This window comes from Salmo salar, chromosome 04 (assembly GCF_965601325.2).
Source record: "Salmo salar chromosome 04, fSalSal1, whole genome shotgun sequence".
Classification (NCBI taxonomy): Eukaryota; Metazoa; Chordata; class Actinopteri; order Salmoniformes; family Salmonidae; genus Salmo; species Salmo salar.
In genome coordinates this window covers 76,337,213-76,359,892 of record NC_138294.1, presented here as the reverse complement: position 1 = coordinate 76,359,892, position 22,680 = coordinate 76,337,213, and the positions used below count along the sequence as shown (strand labels likewise).

General features: G+C 42.8%; 1 protein-coding gene across 4 annotated transcripts in view; it reads left to right on the top strand.

Moving 5' to 3' along the window:
• The window catches only part of gtf2ird1 (GTF2I repeat domain containing 1), a 53,321-nt gene that overhangs the window by 16,965 nt on the left and 13,676 nt on the right, over window positions 1-22,680 (top strand). For 2 of the 4 annotated variants that reach the window (XM_014197864.3, XM_014197865.3), the window contains 10 exons: window positions 421-446; window positions 878-1,004; window positions 1,343-1,386; window positions 1,805-1,885; window positions 2,577-2,693; window positions 4,831-4,878; window positions 8,668-8,745; window positions 9,032-9,215; window positions 9,790-9,851; window positions 20,203-20,268. In XM_014197864.3, the coding sequence (XP_014053339.1) occupies window positions 421-446; window positions 878-1,004; window positions 1,343-1,386; window positions 1,805-1,885; window positions 2,577-2,693; window positions 4,831-4,878; window positions 8,668-8,745; window positions 9,032-9,215; window positions 9,790-9,851; window positions 20,203-20,268 (833 nt within the window). The remainder of the gene's footprint in view (window positions 1-420; window positions 447-877; window positions 1,005-1,342; window positions 1,387-1,804; window positions 1,886-2,576; window positions 2,694-4,830; window positions 4,879-8,667; window positions 8,746-9,031; window positions 9,216-9,789; window positions 9,852-20,202; window positions 20,269-22,680) is intronic. The other 2 variants (XM_045717292.2, XM_045717293.2) reach the window with 2 other exon arrangements.

Sequence of the window (22,680 nt, the reverse complement as noted above, 5' to 3'; positions counted from 1 at the left end):
GTGCCCCCTGCTCTCTGGCATATTGAGCCAACGTCTCGCTGTTGTTGAACCCATGTGATGAAATACATTTAGATTGGGGCGACAGGCTTAGTTTGGGTCAACACCGCCATCAGCGCATGGCTCATACATAAGGCGACATGGTCATTAATGTTAATATAATTCCAGCAGACTGAAGATTCGATTTTTATCTAAGAGTCATACACTCCTGGTGTTGTTGTTGATATGCGTTGTTATTATTGTTGTTTATTCAAGATGGCCCAGACATGAACCCTGCAGACCATGTAGAGATGTCTGTTTGATCTTGTTCCCCTGTTGACATGTTCACCAACTGTTTACTACAGGGGCCCTTTCTACTTGACTGTGACCAATGTCAATAATCACATTGATTAACAATAACGACCATCTCTGTTCTCATTCCAGAATGTTTGATGAAAGGATTTTCACGGGTAAGACTTCAGCAATTCGGCACGAGGGGGTGTGGTATATGGCCAATATACCACAGCTAAGGGCTATTCTTATGCACGACACAGTGCAGAGTGCCTGGATACAGCCGTTAGCTTTGGTATATTGGCCATATACCACAAACCCCATAGGTGCCTTATCGTTATTATAAACTGGTTATCAACATAATTAGAACAGTAAAAAGTTATTTTTGGTCATACCTGTGGTATACGGTCTGGTATACCACGGCTTTCAGCCAATAAGCATTCAGGGCTCGAACCACCCAGATTATAATGAGCCATTAGCATGCCATTTAACAATGCCATGTCCTTGTTTTTCTTTTGATATCATGTATGTTTAGTTGTAATAGCTTGCTGTGCATCATGGATAATCTGATTGATTGATCTGATTGATTCTGTTATGTTGTGTCACAAAGCTGCTGGTAAGGTGGCCAAGGAAGAGGGCAAGCATGACATAGGCTCCACCTCCGAGGACGGTTTCCCTGACAACCTCCGGGTCCCGTTGGCTGCACTGGAGCTGGTCACCAATCCTCACAGCAGCAGGTATATATGCAACGGCTACGCCTCAGTCAGTAATGTAGAGGGTGTAGTGACACAAGATGTTATTTGAAATCATCAGAGATTGTTCCGCACCTGTCTTACCCAATCTGCATCCAGAGATATAAAAGACAATTAGATCAGAAGACAATACAAACAACCCTTTCAACCCATTTTGATATATTGCTAGATCCTTTCAGTAAATGCTACGTGTCCATCACTTGTAATGGAAGGCCATAGCCTGATGTACCACAATAAGTGACACACCACGATTTATCTATGCCAGTTCATTTCAATGTCATAATTCGAATTTGTGCATTCAAAGGATTTCTTTTTCTTTTTAGATCTACAAGCTCTTGTGTGAGTCCATTGGCTGACTTCGGAGCAGGTAAGTGACAAGGCAATGCTATGGCCTACTATAGTAATACTGTAATGCGAACCCAAGACATGAACTCTGAAGTTGGCACTCCTTTTTATGGTAGTCTAACATCAAGAAATACGTTCCACGTTCCATATCCACTCTGTAACCCCTTGGGAATTGCAAATGAAAAACTTAAACCGTCTGAAACTGAACCGATCTTCCTCCCAGAATGTGTGACATTGGATTTTATAGATGCATTTCAAATGTCACTTTCTGGGAGGAAGATCTGGTTATGTCCCAAATGACACCCTATTCCCTATATAGTACACTACCTTTGACCAGAGCGCAATGGGCCCTGATCAAAAGTAATGCACTATATAGCGAATAGAGTTCCATATGAGATGCTGCCTTGCCATATTAACTGTTTTTACTCTTACTCCTTTAGGGCCTTCGGGAGATTGTATTCCCTTGAAAAAGATTAAAACGGAGCCTCCAGATGGGGAAATCATCCAGGTGACTGTACCAGGTAAGTGGTGCACCTCTGTTATTATATTACATTTGAAATGGCTTTAGCTGTTAAACCAGATAAAATCTGGGGAGTCGTGAATCTTGGAAATATTTAAATGTGTTTTGAGAGGCAGTAGATGCGACATGCTAGCAGGAATCCAACACCACTGGATTTGACTGTGTGTGTGTGTGTGTGTGTGTGTGTGTGTGTGTGTGGTGTGTGTGTGTGTGTGTGTGTGTGTGTGTGTGTGTGTGTGTGTGTGTGTGTGTGTGTGTGTGTGTGTGTGTGTGTGTGTGTGTGTGTGTGTGTGTGTGTGTGTGTGTGTGCGTGCGTGCATGCACCTGCTGTGATCCTGACACATTATTTCCTCTTTACAATGACCTAATAGTTCCCCTTGTATTGTGAGGCTGTTCCCCTCTCCCCTTACCTGCTATGTACCTAAGGTCTACTCTGTAGCCTGCCTGACCCTATACACTCACCACTCCCCGAATTTGTCTCTACAGTTGCTTTCTGTTACCCTGCCCCTGTGCCCAGTACTCTAGCATTTTACCATAACCCAGTCTTAAACATGTTTGGCAAGAGCACAAATAGATCTGGGACCAGGCTGGTACTTTCTCTCCTCCTTCACGTGACTCTGTCTTGATACCTAGTAGCCTAACAACGTGCTGTCTGTCCCTAAGATACCCAGTACTCAGTTCTCCTCCCCCAGATGCCAGTGTTTCAGTGGAGGAGCCGAATGAGTCTCATGCTGACCCGGCTGTAGCAGTGGTGGTGGTGGCCACCCCAGCCCAGGCTGCTTCTTGCCGCTCCCTGGAGACCCACGCAGGTAACTGCAGCCTCACCTTCCGTCCCAGTCCTCTCCACCTCACGGTTGCATCAGGACAGCCCAGGCCTGGCGCCACCCTGGGTCCACCACCGCCAACAAGCTCTCTCCCTCTGTTAGGGAGCTAGGTTACCAGTACACGTATGAAACCACTTTTCACAGATACTCCCCTCTCCCTGTCTCCTTGCCCCCCTTTCACACTTCGTACTCCACCCAGTCACTAGTACCCAGTATCACCCCTTACGTCCCACCTCCCACCCACAGAGTCTCTGCCAAACCTGTAGCACACTAAGTAAGTAGTAGGCTGCCTGCTCTGGACACTTTCCATCAGTTTGATTTATAATTTTTAATCCTATTTTTGATGGTATATATTAATTGGCTTTCATCATTGGATGTGTCATTTTTGTGTCATTAGAATCTGATGGATTGTGCATATTTGAGCTGGTGTCCATAAGCAATACCTCAGATTAAACACAGATTTCACAGTCAAGCCTGTTTTCCCACAAAACATACTTAAAGAAAGATTGGTCACCAATGAATCTGTTTACTGGGATTGGAACATATGACACCATTTTCCAAGACATCTAGAGCAGTTTCAGTTTTCTAGTCTAAAGGTTATTTGTAAGAACACTGCAATAGCAACCCTCAATGTATTTTTTTTTTAAATTGGAGCGTTTACCAAACCTGGGTTTATTTTGTCCAGTTTGTGAGTATGTTTTAAATTTGGACTCTCTGTCTCAGGTTTGGTTGTATAGTATATTCACCATACACACCTTCTCGTCTCAACCCCAGCCCTTGCAGCCCAACCCTGTATAGAATTAGCCTGTTTCTCATGCTCCCTATCTCTACCAGTCCTGTGATTTGTCTAGAGTCCCTTTAAGACACCTGAACACCCAGTTTAGTAGTCTGAGATAATTATGTCCCTTACCGTAGTCACCCTTCCCCAAGCCCTTATTGTAGTTTAGTAGCACGAGGTAACTAAGAACACTTGAGTACACTACATGTGATAATAATAATAATATATGCCTTTTTTCCAAAGCAACTTAGAGTCACGCATGCATACATTTTACGTATGGGTGGTCATGGGAATCGAACCCACTACCCTGGCGTTACAAGCGCCATGCTCTACCACCAACTGAGCTACAAAGGACCACTCTCTTTCTTAACCTCAATTCTAAGTTGTGCTATAGCTGTAGAAATATACTAGCATGAGTGCCAGTCTGTTTGTGCTATCATGTCAACTCCGTGTCACTCATTGTCAAAAACAAACAGATCTGGGACCAGGCTAGAGTTAAAACCCAGTTATTCAATATTTTAAGATTTGTTGAGAAGAGGAAAGAAAAAGAATGGTACTCAAGTGTCCACATTAACCTCTAGTCTAGATCCTTAGACATTTTGTTTGTTTTATTTTGGTTGCTTTCATGTTTTGTTAAAGTTTTCTTTTCCATCAATGATCATGAAGGAAGCAGTCGCGGGTAAGTGCAGAAAATAGACACTAGATTTCAGTGTTTAGTTAAATATCATGCAATTTTTTCTGCAGTATTTTGAAAGATGTATAAATTATCTTTGAGCTATTATCAATGGAGAGACACAATGAATGTGCACAATTGTCATGCTAGACAGAGATACAGATAACGTCCTATCACCATGGCACATGTAAAGTCATACTTTGGCTGTTGGTATTACTCTTTTTTTTTTACTCAAATAAGCTACCATATGACCTCAGAGACATGAACAGCTTGGAAATAGTGGTCATTCAGAAAAACTGAAATGTTTCGGAACTTTGAAATTCACTTAAAGCCATTGAGAAAATATTGATTGCGTATTTACATGTGTTTTCTAATATTTAGCCAGATACTGTAGATATGTTTTAGCACATAAGCAACATTTACGTTTGTCTGTAGCCTAAAGAAGTGTGCTGTTTTTGCATTTAATACATGTCCTCCTGGTTTGATATTGCTGGTTTGGTTGATCGGTCAGTCCGTAATTCTTTGAGGTTCTACTGTGGTTTGGGCTTTGTCTCATTCAAAACAGTATTTCTTGGCTCGACATAGAGTAGCCTGAACCGAGAGTAGTTATGTGAAACCTTTGAAACTTGTCAACCCTACTCATCTCTTTGCCCTCTTCCTTTAAACTGAAGCACTGTCACCTAAACCAGCTTCGCAAGGCCTCAGAAGATCATCTGAAGGTACAGAAGGATTGGCAACCTCTCCCTAAGATCTATCTGTTGGATTCACTGTAGGCTTACAATAGACAAAGCCTAACCTCCATTTCAAATGATTGATTTTTAAAAGGTGTTATCTGTGATTGTTACATAAATTCTTGATTAATATAATTTATATACTGAACAAAGATATAAACACAACATGTAAAGTGTTGGTCCCATGTTTCATGAGCTGAAATTAGAGGTCGACCGATTAATCGGAATGGCTGACTAATTTGGGCCGATTTCAAGTTTTCATAACAATCGGTAATCGGCATTTTTGGACACCGATTGTGGCCGATTACATTACACTCCACGAGGAGACTGCGTGGCAGGCTGACTACCTGTTACGCAAGTGCAGCAAGAAGCCAAGGTAAGTTGCTAGCTAGCATTAAACTTATCTTATAAAAAATACATCAATCTTAACATAATCACTAGTTAACTACACATGGTTGATGATATTACTAGTTTATCTAGCTTGTCCTGCGTTACATATAATCGATACGGTGCCTGTTAATTTCTCATCGAATCACAGCCTACTTCGCCAAACGGGTGATGATTTAACAAGCGCATTCGCGAAAAAAGCACTGTCGTTGCACCAATGTGTACCTAACCATAAACATCAATGCCTTTCTTTAAAATCAATACACAACTATATCTTTTTAAACCTGCATATTTAGTTAATATTGCCTGCTAACATGAATTTCTTTTAACTAGGGAAATTGTGTCACTTCTCTTGCGTTCCGTGCAAGCAGAGTCAGGGTATATGCAGCAGTTTGGGCCGCCTGGCTTGTTGCAAACTGTGTGAAGACCATTTCTTCCTAACAAAGACCGTAATTAATTTGCCAGAATTGTACATAATTATGACATAACATTGAAGGTTGTGCAATGTAACAGCAATATTTAGACTAAGGGATGCCACCCGTTAGATAAAATACGGAACGGTTCCGTATTTCACTGAAAGAATAAACGGTTTGTTTTCGAAATGATAGTTTCCGGATTTGACCATATTAATGACCTAAGGCTCGTATTTCCTTGTGTTATTATGTTATAATTAAGTCTATGATTTGATAGAGCAGTCTGACTGAGCGGTGGTAGGCAGCAGCAGGCTCGTAAGCATTCATTCAAACAGCACTTTCGTGCATTTGCAAGCAGCTCTTCGCTGTGCTTCAAGCATTGAGCTGTTTATGACTTCCAGCCTATCAACTCCCGAGATTATGCTGGTGTAACCGATGTGAAATGACTAGCTAGTTAGCGGGGTGCGCACTAATAGTGTTTCGATCGGTGACGTCACTCGCTCTAAGACCTTGAAGTAGTTGTTCCCCTTGGGTCCCCCGCGGCTTTTGTGGAGCGATGGGTAACGATGCTTCGAGGGTGGCTGTTGTCGATGTGTCCCTGGTTCGAGCCCAGGTAGGGGCGAGGAGAGGGACGGAAGCTATACTGTTACACTGGCAATACTAAAGTGCCTATAAGAACATCCAATAGTCAGAGGTATATGAAATATAAATGGTATAGAGAGAAATAGTCCTATAATTCCTATAATAACTACATCCTAAAACTTCTTTCCTGGGAATATTGAAGACTCAGGTTAAAAGGAACCACCAGCTTTCATATCTTCTCATGTTCTGAGCAAGGAACTTAAACGTTAGCTTTTTTACATGGCACATATTGCACTTTTACTTTCTTCTCCAACACTTTGTTTTTGCATTATTTAAACCAAATTGAACATATTTCATTATTTATTTGAGACTAATTTGATTTTATTGATGTATTATATGAAGTTAAAATAAGTGTTCATTCAGTATTGTTGTAATTGTCATTATTACAAATATATATATTAAAATCAGCCGATTTGTCACGGTTGTCGTAGGAATGAGCAGACCAAAGTGCAGCGTGTGTGTCGTTCCACATTTTATTTATACTGTGAAACTATGCAATACATAAATAAACTTGAATGACAAAAAACAATAAACCGTGACGCAGAGGTGAAACAGACACTACTCAAAACTAATCTCCCACAAACCCAGGTGGAAAAAACCCTACTTAAGTATGATCTCCAATTAGAGACAACAAGCACCAGCTGCCTCTAATTGGAGGTCATCCCAAACAAACCCAACGTAGAAATACAAAACTAGAAACTGAACATAGAAATACAAAACATAGAAAAACACCCCCTGTCACGTCCTGACCTACTCTACCATAGAAAATAACATCTTACAATGGTCAGGACGTGACACGATTAATCGGTAGCGTGTTTTTTTGGTCCGCCAATAATCGGTATCAGTATTGGCGCTGAAAAATCATAATCGGTCGACCTCTAGCTGAAATAAAAGATCCCAGAAATGTTCCATGCACACCAAAAGCTTATTTCTCTAAAATGTTGTGCACAAATTTGTTTACATCCCTGTTAGTGAGCATTTCTCCTTTGTAAAGATAATTAATCTACCTGACAGGTGTGGCATTACAAGAAGCTGATTAAACAGCATAATCCTTACACATGTGCACCTTGTGCTGGAGACAATAAAAGGCCACTCTAAAATGTGCAGTTTTGTCACGCAACACATTGCCACAGATATCTCAAGTTTTGAAGGAGTGTGCAATTGGCATGCTGACTGCAGGAATGTCCACCAGAGCTGTCGCCAGAGAATTGAATGTTCATTTTTCTACCATAAGCCGCCTCCAAACTTGTTTTAGAGAATTTGGCAGTACATCCAACCGACCTCATAACCGCAGACCAAGTGTAACCACGCCAAACCAGGATCTCCACATCCAGCTTTTTCACCTGCGGGATCATCTGAGACCAGCCACCCAGACAGTTGATGAAACTGGGTTTGCAATACTGAAGAATTTCTGCACAAACTGTCAGGAACCGTCTCAGGGAAGCTCATCTACGTGCTTGTCGTACTCACCAGGGTCTTAACCAACTTAATTGGGCAAATGCTCACATTCGATGGCCACTGGCACACTGGTAAAGTGTGCTCTTCACACTGAATCCTGGTTTCAACTATACCGGGCAGATGGCAGACAGCGTGTATGGTGTTGTGTGGGCGAGTTGTTTGCTGATGTCAACATTGTGAACGGAGTGCCCCATGGTGGCAGTGGGGGCAATTGCATTTTGTCAATGGCAATTTGAATGCACACATATACCGTGACGAGATCCTGAGGCCCATTGTTCCACTGCCATCACCTCATGTTTCAGCATGATAATGCACGGCCCCATGTCGCCAGGATCTGTACACAATTCCTGGAAGAAGAAAATGTCCCAGTTCTTCCATGGCCTGCATACTCACCATACATGTCATCCATTGAGCATGTTTGGGATGCTTTGTACCGACGTGTATGATAGCGTGTTCCACAGGCCACAATCAACAGCCTGAACAACTCTATGCGAAGGAAATGTGTCGCGCTGCATGAGGAAAATGGTGGTCATACCAAATACTGACTGGTTTTCTGATCCACGCCCCTGCTTAAAAAAAAGGTATCTGTGACCAATAGATTCATATCTGTATTCTCAGTCATGTGTAATCCATAGATTAGGGCCTAATGCATTTTTCAATTGACTGATTTCCTTAAATTAACTGTAGTAAATTGAAATTGTTGTGTTTATATTTTTGTTCAGAGTAAATGCCTCATTAGCTTAGTTCAACTGTTTTCACTTTCAGGACCCATTGTTGATTCAGACTGATTCAGACACATTCACTAATCGTGTTCTTTCTTTCAGCTCTGAATAAAACCCACTTAAAGATTTCTCTTCATTTTCATTTTTCCTGACAGGTAGTATCGCTGAGGACATAGGTGAAATGATCCTCCAGCTTCGGAGGCAAGTGGAAAGCATATTCAGCACTAAGTACGGTAAGTTACCCAATGCACTTACCTGCACGCTCAATGTTCAGACTGGCCAAGCAAGAGAAACTGACTCGAGCACTAAATCATAAATTACACAGACTTAATCAACCGTTTCTACACAGCCACATTATTTTCTAGCATTTTTAAGGTGTCACAGAGAAAGCAATGATTCTCCTAAAAATCTATTTGACCATCCTGGGAATAGTTAAGTACTGAGCAGCATAGTCTTTTGCATAAAATAATTCACCTGTATTCCTCTCTCCATTTTCCATCCCACCCTTTCTTTCTGTAGCCGAGGCGCTTGGACTACTTGAACCTGCGAAGGTGCCCTACTCCAAGTTTCAGATGTACCCAGAGGAGCTGTGTGTCACAGGGCTACCGGACGGTGTGGCTTTCCGCAGACCCAACTGTTTCGGAGCGGCCAAGCTGCGCAAGATCCTGGCCGTTGGCAGTCAGATTCAGTTTGTCATCAAAAGGTCAGAGATCATACATTGTCACATAGGGGAAAGAACCTCCGCAAGTCAATCAAGGAGTGCATCCCAATAATCTCTCGTTTCTCCGGAAGCTTGCACTTGTCCACGTCCCTTCATTGATTTGAAGGGAATGGACTGGTATATGGAAACCCTTAAGCCAATGCCTACACCAATCCAATGCTTTTAAATTTGTGGGGAGTAGTGAACGAGTGTACACTTCAGGAGGAAGGAGGGATCATTGTGACGCGCCCATGGTCTTGGTCACGTTCCAGGCTGACTACAATGCTGACATTCTATTACATCAACCGAAGGTTGCGTCATCAACTACGCAGTCGGCATCAGACTGCTATATAATATGATGTAGTTAACTGATATGTTCAACACCTGTCCAGGCGTTGTGAGATATGGAAGGCATCGAAAGTGTAGTCAGCCTGGAACATGGCCCTAGTCTGTGAATTGTTGTTGTATGAAGAGGATATAGGTGAAACGTTGTATATGTTGGTGCAGGAATAAAGGACAACCGGTTACTCTTTCTTTATGATGTTCTAACCATGTTTTGTTGTGGTTTCCTATCCAGGCCAGAACTTTTAACAGATCAAGTCAAGCTAGAGACGCCTCCTTTCCCGGCCTGTGATTCAGGTGAATACATCTTCATTCTAAATGCCAGTTGATTTAATAATTATATCACAGTTAATATAATTATTTACTGTTAAAAATAGTAAGTTTACAAACTAAATTAGTTAAATGTCAGTTCATTCCTGAATTGACTGAGTGTAAATGAGCCAAGCCCTCCTATTTTATTTTATAAGGATATATTTTAGTCCTAATTTGGACTAATCTTCCAAGAGTCCTTAAACGTTAAAATACAATTTATAATACGATTACATTTTCACATGTAACACACTGTTACAAACAAACATAATACACTGACATATTGACCCGATAAATACATTTACATTTACGTAATTTAGCAAACGCTCTTATCCAGAGCGACTTACAAATTGGTGCATTCACCTTATGATATCCAGTGGAACAACCACTTTACAATAGTACATCTATATCTTTTTTGGGGGGGAGGGTAGGGGGGGGAGGGTTAGAAGGATTACTTAATCCTATCCCAGGTATTCCTTAAAGAGGTGGGGTTTCAGGTGTCTCCGGAAGGTGGTGATTGACTCCGCTGTCCTGGCGTTGTGAGGGAGCTTGTTCCACCATTGGGGTGCCAGAGTGGGAACTGTGCTTCCGCAGAGGTAGGGAGGCGAGCAGGCCATAGGTGGATGAACGCAGTGCCCTTCTTTGGGTGTAGGGACTGATCAGAGCCTGAAGGTACGGAGGTGCCGTTCCCCTCACAGCTCCGTAGGCAAGCACCATGGTCTTGTAGCAGATGCGAGCTTCAACTGGAAGCCAGTGGAGTGTGTGGAGGAGCGGGGTGACGTGAGAGAACTTGGGAAGGTTGAACACCAGACGGGCTGCGGCGTTCTGGATGAGTTGTAGGGGTTTAGTGGCACGGGCAGGGAGCCCCGCCAACAGCGAGTTGCAGTAATCCAGACGGGAGATGACAAGTGCCTGGATTAGGACCTGCGCCGCTTCCTGTGTGAGGCATGGTCGTACTCTGCGAATGCTGTGGAGCATGAACCTACAGGATCGGGTCACCGCCTTGATGTTAGCGGAGAACGACAGGGTGTTGTCCAGGGTCACGCCAAGGCTCTTAGCACTCTGGGAGGAGGACACAATGGAGTTGTCAACCGTGATGGCGAGATCATGGAACGGGCAGTCCTTCCTCGGGAGGAAGAGCAGCTCCGTCTTGCCGAGGTTCAGCTTGAGGTGGTGATCCGTCATCCACACTGATATGTCTGCCAGACATGCAGAGATGCGATTCACCACCTGGTTATCAGAAGGGGGAAAGGAGAAGATTAATTGTGTGTCGTCTGCGTAGCAATGATAGGAGAGACCATGTGAGGATATGACAGAGCCAAGTGACTTGGTGTATAGCGAGAATAGGAGAGGGCCTAGAACTGAGCCCTGGGGGACCCCAGTGGTGAGAGCACGTGGTGCGGAGACGGATTCTCGCCATGCCACCTGGTAGGAGCGACCTGTCAGGTAGGACACAATCCAAGAGTGAGCCGCGCCGGAGATGCCCAACTCGGAGAGGGTGGAGAGGAGGATCTGATGGTTCACAGTATCAAAGGCAGCAGATAAGTCTAGAAGGATGAGAGCAGAGGAGAGAGAGTTAGCTTTAGCAGTGCGGCGAGCCTCCGTGACACATAGGAGAGCAGTCTCAGTTGAATGACCAGTCTTGAAACCTGACTGATTTGGATCAAGAAGGTCATTCTGAGAGAGATAGCAAGAGAGCTGGCCAAGGACGGCACGCTCAAGAGTTTTGGAGAGAAAAGAAAGAAGGGATACTGGTCTGTAGTTGTTGACATCGGAGGGATCGAGTGTAGGTTTTTTGAGAAGGGGTGCAACTCTCGCTCTCTTGAAGACGGAAGGGACGTAGCCAGCGGTCAAGGATGAGTTGATGAGCGAGGTGAGTTAAGGGAGTATGTCTCCGGAAATGGTCTGGAGAAGAGAGGAGGGGATAGAGTCAAGCGGGCAGGTTGTTGGGCGGCCGGCCGTCACAAGTCGCAAGATTTCATCTGGAGAGAGAGGGGACAAAGAGGTCAAAGCATAGGGTAGGGCTATGTGAGCAGGACCAGTGGTGTCGTTTGACTTAACAAACGAGGATCGGATGTCGTCAACCTTCTTTTCAAAATGGTTGACAAAGTCATCCGCAGAGAGGGAGGAGGGGGGGGAGGGGGAGGAGGATTCAGGAGGGAGGAGAAGGTGGCAAAGAGCTTCCTAGGGTTAGAGGCAGATGCTTGGAATTTAGAGTGGTAGAAAGTGGCTTTAGCAGCAGAAACAGAGGAAGAAAATGTGGAGAGGAGGGAGTGAAAAGATGCCAGGTCCGCAGGGAGGCTAGTTTTCCTCCATTTCCGCTCGGCTGCCCGGAGCCCTGTTCTGTGAGCTTGCAATGAGTCGTCAAGCCACGGAGCTTGAGGGGAGGACCGAGCCGGCCGGGAGGATAGGGGACATAGAGAGTCAAAGGATGCAGAAAGGGAGGAGAGGAGGGTTGAGGAGGCAGAATCAAGAGATTGGTTGGAGAAGGATTGAGCTGAGGGAAGAGATGATAGGATGGAAGAGGAGAGAGTAGCAGGAGAGAGAGAGCGCAGGTTGCGACGGCGCAGTACCATTTGAGTAGGGGCAGAGTGAGTAGTGTTGGAGTAGTGTTGGAGGGGCAGTGTGAGTAGCGAGAGGGAAAAGGATACAAGGTTGTGGTCAGAGACTTGGAGGGGAGTTGCAGTGAGATTAGTAGAAGAACAACATCTAGTAAAGATGAGGTCAAGCGTATTGCCTGCCTTGTGAGTAGGGGGGGACGGTGAGAGGGTGAGGTCAAAAGAGGAGAGGAGTGGAAAGAAGGAGGCAGAGAGAAATTAGTCAAAGGTAGACGTAGGGAGGTTAAAGTCACCCAGAATTGTGAGGGGTGAGCCATCCTCAGGAAAGGAACTTATCAAGGCGTCAAGCTCATTGATGAACTCTCCAAGGGAACCTGGAGGGCGATAAATTATAAGGATGTTAAGCTTGAATGGGCTAGTGACTGTGACAGCATGGGATTCAAAGGAGGAGATAGACAGATGGGTCAGGGGAGAAAGAGAGAATGTATACTTTAACAGTCTGAAATGTATAGATTGATTCCTTCATCTACCATAGTCCTGCACAACCTTTCAATTTATTATATTTAAATGGTTCTAAAGTATTGTTTGAATTTATATATTGAAAGGTTTCTGGTTTGCTCAGATTAAAATTATACCATTTCTTTATTGCTCTGAATCTCAATGTTATTTAGCCTATTTGTCTCTTCTGTCTGTATAAAACATAGATGGTGGACAATCTATTCCTAGTATTTAGTGAATGTCTGTCTCTTACCAACGGAATACTGTTGTGAATGGAGTTTGGCCGTTTTAAATGGTGTACATTGTGAAATAAAATAAGCATGTTTTTTCAATTATCTTGTTGATAGATGACCAACCAAGAGCATTGTGCATGACTACAACAGAAGAACCATATCTGCAACTTAAAACAATCCTTGCTGCTTTGTTCTGTGCAATCTGCAGCCTCCTAATTTCACTTGCTGATACATTTCCCTACACAACAGAACAGTAGTTCACCTGACTCCCAGTTAATACCAGCAGCATACCGTCCTGCATCCCACTGCTGGCTTGCTTCTGAAGCTAAGCAGGGTTGACCCTGGTCAGTCCCTGGATGGGAGACCAGATGCTGCTGGAAGTGGTGTTGGAGGGCCAGTAGGAGGCACTCTTTCCTCTGGTCTAAAAAAATATCCCAATGCCCCAGGGATGGGTGTCCTGACTCTCTGAGGTCATTAAAGATCCCATGGCACTTATTGTTAGAGTAGGAGTGTTAACCCTGGTGTCCTGGCTAAATTCTCAAGCTATCCTTCATACCATCATGGTCACCTAATCATCCCTAGCTTACAATTGGCTCATTCATCCCCCTCCTCTCCCCTGTAACTATTCCCCAGATCGTTGCTGTACATGAGAAGGTGTTAACTTACCTGGTAAAATAAATAAAAAATGCTTGGGTTGTTTGCTTAAGAATCTTTCCCAGTAAATATTTAGCTATCATGCATGCATGCATTTTTTTTAAATAGATGAGTTATGTGAGACGACCATGATAAACAGTTGTCTAGCTGCATCCCTAGTAGTTTGGCTTCTGACACTTCCTCAATTTGTACTCCCCCCATACTTAATTCTATCCCATGCTGTGTTGGCCTTTTCCTGGTGGAACAGACCAACATAACCTTGGTTTTCAAAACAAGTTTGTTCTGGCAAACCCACTCCCTGATATTTCCCAGATCTACTTGTAGAGCTTGCTGAACCTGTTGAACCAATTGTCTTGCTGTATAAATTGTAGCATCAAATATAGTAGCTTGAGTTTCAGATAAGGCATGAGGAAGTAAAGAAGGGGCCCAAGGCAACTGCCCTGCGGTATTCCACAGCTTAAAGTATGAGTGGAAGAAAACAACCAATTGATATAGGTGGATTGTTTCCTGTCAGTTAGATATGACTGTACCCAATTCAATGCTGCCTCCTTAAACCCATAATGCAATAATTTTGTCTAAATTATTTAATGAGCCACTAAATCAAATGCTACACAAAAATCTAAAAATAGTAAATCAACAAACCTGCCATTATCCATAGCATTGAGCCACTGGTCAGTCATGTCAACCAATGCAGTGGTAGTGGAATGGTTTTTGCGATAAGCATGCTGATTGGCTGTGATCAGATCATTCTTTTCCATATACTCCCATATTTGTCTACTCAAAATACCCTCCAATATCTTACTGAGTGAAGGGAGTAGACTGATTGGTTGACTATTGGCAGGAATGGGTTCTTTGCTGTTTTCGGGATTAGCATGCTTCTATACATTTGGAAATGTCCCCTTTTCCAGTGACCAGTTAAATATGTAGCATGGCAAGAAAAAGTATGTGAACCCTTTGGAAATACCTGGATTTCTGCATAAATTGGTCATGAAATTTGATCTGAACTTCATCTAGGTCACAACAATAGATAAACACAGTCTGCTTAAACTAATAACACACAAACAATGATATGTTTTCATGTCTTTACTGAACACACTGTGTAAACATTCACAGTGCAGGGTGGAAAAAGTATGTGAACACTTGGATTTAATAACTGGTTGACCCTACTTTGGCAGCAATAACCTCAACCAAACGTTTTCTGTAGTTGCGGATCAGACCTGCACAACGGTCAGGAGGAATTTTGGACCATTCCTTTTTACAAAACTGTTTCAGTACAGCAATATTCTTGGGATGTCTGGTGTGAATGGGTTTGAGGTCAGGACTCTGACTGGGCCACTCCAGAAGGAAAAATGTATTGTGTTGAAGCCATTCTGTTGTTGATTTATTTCAGTGTTTTGGGTCGTTGTCCTGTTGCATCACCCAATTTCTGTTGAGCTTAAATTGGCGGACAGATAGCCTTACATTCTCCTACAAAATGTCTTGATAAACATGGGAATTCATTTTTCCATAGCCTATAGCAAGCTGTCCAGGCCCTGAGGCATCAAAGCAGCCCCAAACCATGATGCTCCCTCCACCATACTTTACAGTTGGGATGAGATATTGATGTTGGTGTGCTGTACCTTTTTTTCTCCACACATAGTGTTGTGTCTTCCTTCCAAACAACTCAACTGTAGTTTCATCTTTCCACAGAATATTTTGCCAGTAGCGCTGTGGAACATCCAGGTGCACTTTTGCAAACTTCAGATGTGCAGCAATGTTTTTTTTAGACAGCAGTGGCTTCATCTGTGGTGTCCTCCCATGAACACCATCCTTGTTTAGTGTTTTACGTATCGTAGACTTGTCAACAGAGATGTTAGCATGTTCCAGAGATTTCTCTAAGTCTTTAGCTGACACTCTAGGATTCTTCTTAACCGCCTTGAGCGTTCTGTGCTGTGCTCTTGCAGTCATCTTTGCAGGATGGCCACTCCTAGGGAGAGTAGCAACAGTGCTGAACTTTCTCCATTTATAGACAGTTTGTCTTACCGCGGACTTATGAACATCAAGGCTTTTAGAGATACTTTTGTAACCCTTTCCAGATTTATGCAAGTCAACAATTCTTAATCTTAGGTCATCTGAAATCTCTTTTGTTCACATCAGGTAATGCTTCTTGTGAATAGCAAATTCAAATTTTGTCTCATTGATTGGGCTCCAGGTTAGCTGACTCCTGACTCCAATTAGCTTTTGGAGAAGTCATTAGCCTAGGGGTTCACATACTTTTTTCAACCTACACTGTGAATCTTTAAATGGTGTATTCAATATCGACAAGAAAAATACAATAATTTGTGTGTTATTAGATTAAGCACACTATTTTTGTTTATTGTTGTGACTGAGATGAAGATCAGATCAAATTTGATAACCAATTTAAGCAGATATCCAGGTAATTACAAGGGGTTAACATACTTTTTCTTGCCACTGTATTTCAGTGGAGCTGCTATCTGGGGAGCAGCATAGCAAAGTAAAAAATTGATTTACCATTGGGTAATGGCTTCAATAGGTTTAACCTGTTTGGGATAGGGGGCAGTATTTTCACGGCCGGATAAAAAAAATTCCCGATTTAATCTGGTTACTACTCCTGCCAGGAACTAGAATATGCATATAATTAGTAGATTTGGATATAAAACACTCTAAAGTTTCTAAAACTGTTTGAATGGTGTCTGTGAGTATAACAGAACTCATACGGCAGGCCAAAACCTGAGAAGATTCCATACAGGAAGTGCCCTGTCTGACTATTTGTTGTCCTTCTGTAGCATCTCTATCGAAAATACAGCATCTGTGCTGTAACGTGACATTTTCTAAGGCTCCATTGGCTCTCAGAAGGCGCCAGAAAGTGGAATGGGGTGTCTTCTGTCTCTGGGCGAAAAACAGCAGGAGAATTTGTTAGTGGTCAGCCTGGGAACAGTGAGACTGAGTGGCGCATTCACGAGAATTCTCAATTTTTCTCTTTCAGCCTTTGAATGAACACAATGTCGCCCGGTTGGAATATTATCGCTAGTTTATGAGAAAAATAGCATAAAAATTGATTTTAAACAGCGTTTGACATGCTTCGAAGTACGGTAATGGAATATTTTGAAATGTTTTCTCACGAAATGTGCTCGCGCGTCACCCTTCGGATAGTGACCTGAACGCGCGAACAAAACGGAGGTATTTGGATATAACTATGGATTATTTGGAACCAAAACAACATTTGTTGTTGAAGTAGAATGTCACGGTTGTCGTAGGGTAGAATGGACCAAAACGCAACAGGAATATGTGCACTCATCTTTTATTAAATGGACAAAGGTAAACCAAAACAAACACGTTCACAAAAAACACAACGACGAATAACAGGCCGGTAAGGCACAAAGCTATACACAGTACAATCTCCCACAAAAAACCCATGAAAACAAACTCCTAATTATAGGACCTTCAATCAGAAGCAACGATAACCAGCTGCTTCCAATTGAAGGTCCAACCCCAATAAATTAAACATAGAAATAGACTAGACAGAACATAGAAATACACTAACATAGAACAGTGCCCAAAAACCCCGGAATACATAAATCAAACACCCCTCTACATAGACACACACCCTGAACCACATAAACCAAATACCCCCTGCCACGTCCTGACCAAACTACAATAACAAATAACCCCTATACTGGTCAGGATGTGACAGTACCCCCTCCCCAAAGGTGCAGACCCCGGATGCACCTCACACAAATAAAACAAAAATCACCCCAAAACAAAAATAAAAATAAATCCCCTAAACTAAAGGGAGGGTGGCTGCCGTCACTGACGGCTCCTGTGCTACACCCCCCCCCCCCCCCCTCCCCAAACCTCCTACAGTGGAGGTGGCTTAGGCTCAGGCCTTAATCCCCTCCCGGACCAAACCACCCCCACTGCATACCTCTGCCTGAGGCCAGTCACTGAAGACCCTGGACTGGGCTCTGGGAGCTCTGGACTGTAGGCCGACTCACTCGGTTCCGGGCTGTAGGCCGACTCACTCGGTTCCGGGCTGTAGGCCGACTCACTCGGTTCCGGGCTGTAGGCCGACTCACTCGGTTTCGGGCTGTAGGCCGACTCACTCGGTTCCGGGCTGTAGGCCGACTCACTCGGTTCCGGGCTGTAGGCCGTCTCACTCGGTTCCGGACTATATACTGTTGCTGGATACTCTGGACGGGGCGCTGTCGTCGGACACTCTGGACGGGGCGCTGTCGTCGGACACTCTGGACGGGGCGCTGTCGTCGGAAGCTCGGGACTGAGCTGATGCACTGGAAGCCTAGTGCGTGGGGCTGGTAGTGGAGGTACCAGACTGGGGACACGCACCTCAGGGCTAGTGCGGGGAGCAGGAACAGGACGAGTTGGACTGGGCTGACGCACTGGAAGCCTAGTGTGTGGTGCTGGTACTGGAGGTATCAGACTGGAGACACGCACTTCAAGGCTAGTGCGAGGAGCGGGAAACACTGGACCGTAGAGGCACACTGGCGGTCTCGAGCGCAGGACTGGCACCGCCCGTACTGGCTGAGTGCCCACTTCCCCCTGGCAAATGCGGGGCGCTGGCACTGCGCACACCGGCCTGAAAATACTTGGCCTTGCCACAGTACGCATTACCCCTAAGCACGGGACCTGTCCCGTCATATGTTGCCTAAAAAAAGCACGGGGATTTGGCTTGGGGCTTAATCCTCGCCCAGCCAAACTACCCGTGTGCCCCCCCATTTTTTTTTTATTGGGGCTGCCTCTCGGGCTCCCTTAACTCCTCCATAGCCCTGGAAATGCCCATGCCCATCTCCGCCCATGTCCATCCTTCTTCCTCATGCTCCTTACCCCGCTGCTTGGTCCATTTGTGGTGGGAGATTCTGTCACGGTTGTTGTAGGGTAGAGTGGACCAAAATGCAGCAGGAATATGTGCACTCATCTTCTTTTATTAAATGGACAAAGAAGGTAAACCAAAACAAACAAGTACACAAAAAAACACAACAACGAATAACAGGCCGGTAAGGCACAAAGCTATACACAGCACAATCTCCCACAAAAAAAGCCCCCCATGAAACAAACTCCTAATTATAGGACCTTCAATCAGAAGCAACGATAACCAGCTGCTTCCAATTGAAGGTCCAACCCCAATAAACTAAACATATAAATAGACTAGACTAGACAGAACATAGAAATACACTAACATAGAACAGTGCCCAAAAACCCCGGAATACATAAATCAAACACCCCTCTACATAGACACACACCCCGAACCACATAAACCAAATACCCCCTGCCACGTCCTGACCAAACTACAATAACAAATAACCCCTATACTGGTCAGGGCGTGACATAGAAGTCCTGGGAGTGCATTCTGACGAAGAACAGCAAAGGTAATCCAATTTTTCTAATAGTAATTCTGAGTTTAGGTTGTCCCAAACTTGGTGGGTGTCAAAATAGCTAGCCGTGATGGCCGGGCTATGTACTCAGAATATTGCAAAATGTGCTTTCGCCGAAAAGCTATTTTAAAATCTGACACCGCGATTGCATAAAGGAGTTCTGTATCTATAATTCTTAAAATAATTGTTATGTTTTTTGTGAACGTTTATCATGAGTAATTTAGTAAATTCACCGGAAGTTTGCGGTGGATATGCTAGTTCTGAACATCACATGCTAATGTAAAAAGCTGGTTTTTGATATAAATATGAACTTGATTGAACAAAACATGCATGTATTGTATAACATAATGTCCTAGGAGTGTCATCTGATGAAGATCATCAAAGGTTAGTGCTGCATTTAGCTGTGGTTTGGGTTTTTGTGACATATATGCTTGCTTTGAAAATGGCTGTGATTATTTTTGGCAGGGTTCTCTCCTGACATAATCTAATGTTTTGCTTTCGCTGTAAAGCCTTTTTGAAATCGGACAATGTGATTAGATTAACGAGAGTCTTGTCTCTAAAATGGTGTAAAATAGCTAGCGGAACGTCTGTCCTTAAGAAGTTAACACCTCCTCTACTTACAGCTTTGTAGATTAAAATAGCATTTTTTTTGCTCAGAATATGATCATCAATCTATTGGACAATAGCTTGTTTGGAAGAATGGGTGTTTACATTATCGCTCAGTAAATACATTTGTAAAAATAAATTACTGGGGCATGATTGTCCATTACCCCAGTGAGCAAATCTTTAAGCAACCCTTAGCCTACAAATGTTGAGCGCATAGAATTACAATTGACTCAGTAATTAAATATTATTAACGCTGTAATTAATTAGAATTAACTGGTAATTCCACGGTGGAACCAGTGGTTAGGATCCATATTTTTCAATGTGGCTTTTAGATAGGTCTGGTGAACTGGATGTATTCACTGCAAGTTTAGACAACTCTGCTGATATATTTTTTCCACAGACCTAGACTCCAAAGATGCTTTGACAGAAGATGCAGGGGCCGATTCGAAGAGACCAGGCTTCTCAGGTAACAGGGAGACTGTCACAGTCGTCGAAAGGATTAGACCAAGGCGCAGCGTGTATAGTGCTCATCTTTAGATTTTAATGAATGCACTTCAAACAACAAAATAACAAACGCTTAACAGTTCCGTCAGGTACAACAACTAAACGGAAAGTAACCACCCACAAAACCCAAAGGAAAACAGGCTGCCTAAGTATGGCTTCCAATCAGAGACAACGAAAGACACCTACCTCCTATTGGAAACCATACTCGGCCAAACATGGAAAACGAAACATAGAAATAGAAAACTAGAACAAATTCCCCTAGAAACAAAAAAAACCAAAACACACAAAACAACCCCCCTGCCACACCCTGACCATTCTACTATGGCAAATGACCCTTGCCATAGTGACCCTTGCCCTTGCCACGTGACAGAGAACAAATACTTGAGCCAATATCAGTAGATTACTTTGCCCTCCAATACTTTGAGCAATACATAGTCGAGTACTTATGGAGTCCTGATTAGGATTTGTTTTTCCTCTTGCTTGTTCACTTAAAAACAAGAGAAGTGCTATTTAAATGCTGCAATTCAGCTTCAAGCTATCTATAGAAGATACAGGAATGTTTATGGGGGAGGTGTTGCTGTATATATTCAGAGCCATATGCCTGTAATGCTTAGAAAATATCTTATGTCAAGTGTTATTGAAGTGTTGTGGTTGCAGGTTTACTTGGCACATCTAAAGCCTTTTCTTTTGGGCTGTGGCTATAGGCCACCAAGTGCTAACAGTCAGTATCTAAATAATATGTGTCAAATGCTTAATAGCGTATGTGATGTAAACTGGGAGGTCTACTTTCTTGGGGACCTGAATAGTGACTGGTTTTCATCAAGCTGTCCGCTCAAGAGGAAACTTCTCACTGTAACCAGTGCCTGTAATCTCGTTCAGGTTATTAATCATCCAGGGTGTTTACAAACACTACAGGAACAAGATCATCCACATGTATTGATCACATTTTTACTAATAATGTAGAACTTTGTTCTAAAGCTCAGTGGTGGAAAAGTACTAAATTGTCATACTTGAGTAAAAGTAAAGATACCTTAATAGAAAATGACTAAAATAAAAGTGAAAGTCACCCAGTAAAATACTACTTGAGTAAAAGTCTAAATGTATTTGGTTTTAAATATACTGAAGCATCAAAAGTAAATGTAGTTGCTAAAATATACTTAAGTATCAAAAGTAAAAGTATGAATAATCTAAAATTCCTTATATTGAGCAAAACCAGACAGCAACATTTAAACATTTTTTTTTTTTACTGATAGCCAGGGTCACACTCCAACACACAGACATCATTTAAAAACAAATCATTTGTGTTTAGTAAGTCCGCCAGATCAGAGGAAGTAGGGATGACCAGGGATGTTCTCTTGATAAGTGTGCGAATTAGACCATTTTCTGTCCTGCTAAGCATTCAAAATGTAACAAGTACTTTTTGGTGTCAGGGAAACTGTATGGAGTACAAAGTACTTCATTTTCTTTAGGAATGTAGTGAAGTAAAAGTAAAAGTTGTCAAAAATATAAATAGTAAAGTACAGATAGCTGCAAAAACTACTTAAGTAGAACTTTCAAGTATTTTTACTTAAGTACTTTACACCACTGCTAAAGCTGTATCTGTACCCATTGGATAGAGTGATCACAATATTGTGGCTATATCCAGGAAAGCCAAAGTTCCAAAAGCTGGGCCTAAAATAGTGTAAAAGATTTTGCAGTCACTCTTATGTGGATGATGTAAAGAATATTTGTTGGTCTGATGTGATTAATAAGGAGCATCCAGATGCTGCACTTGAGGAATTTATGAAATTGCTTCTTCCAATTATTGATAAACATGCACCTGTTAAGAAACTGACTGTTAGAATTGTTAAGGCTTCGTGGATTGATGAGGAATTGAAAAACTGTAGGAGTGGCTAAAAAGTCTGGCTGCACATCTGACTGACTTACTTACTGCAAATTGAGAAATTATATGTCTAAACTCAACAAAAAGAAGAAGAAAATGTATTATGAAGCCAAGATCAATGATCAATGATGGAAAAAAACTTGAGTACTTCAAATAAAATTATGGGCAGAAAGACAAATTCAACTCCATCTTTTAGTCAGATGGCTTTTTTATCACAAAACCATTTGATGTTGCCATTGGCAAAGTGGGCAAACTTAGGCAGGAAATGCCAACAACGAAAAGTGAGCCATTGTGCGCATGCATAAAAAAACTAATGATGAAAGAAAAGCATTGCAAGTTTGAATTTTGTAAAGTTAGTGTGGAAAGGTGGGGAAATTATTGTTAACGATCAATAATGATAAACCTCCTGGCATTGACAACTTAGATGGAAAGCTACTGAGGATGGTAGCTGACTCTATAGCCACTCCTATCTGTCTTATTTTTAATCTGAGC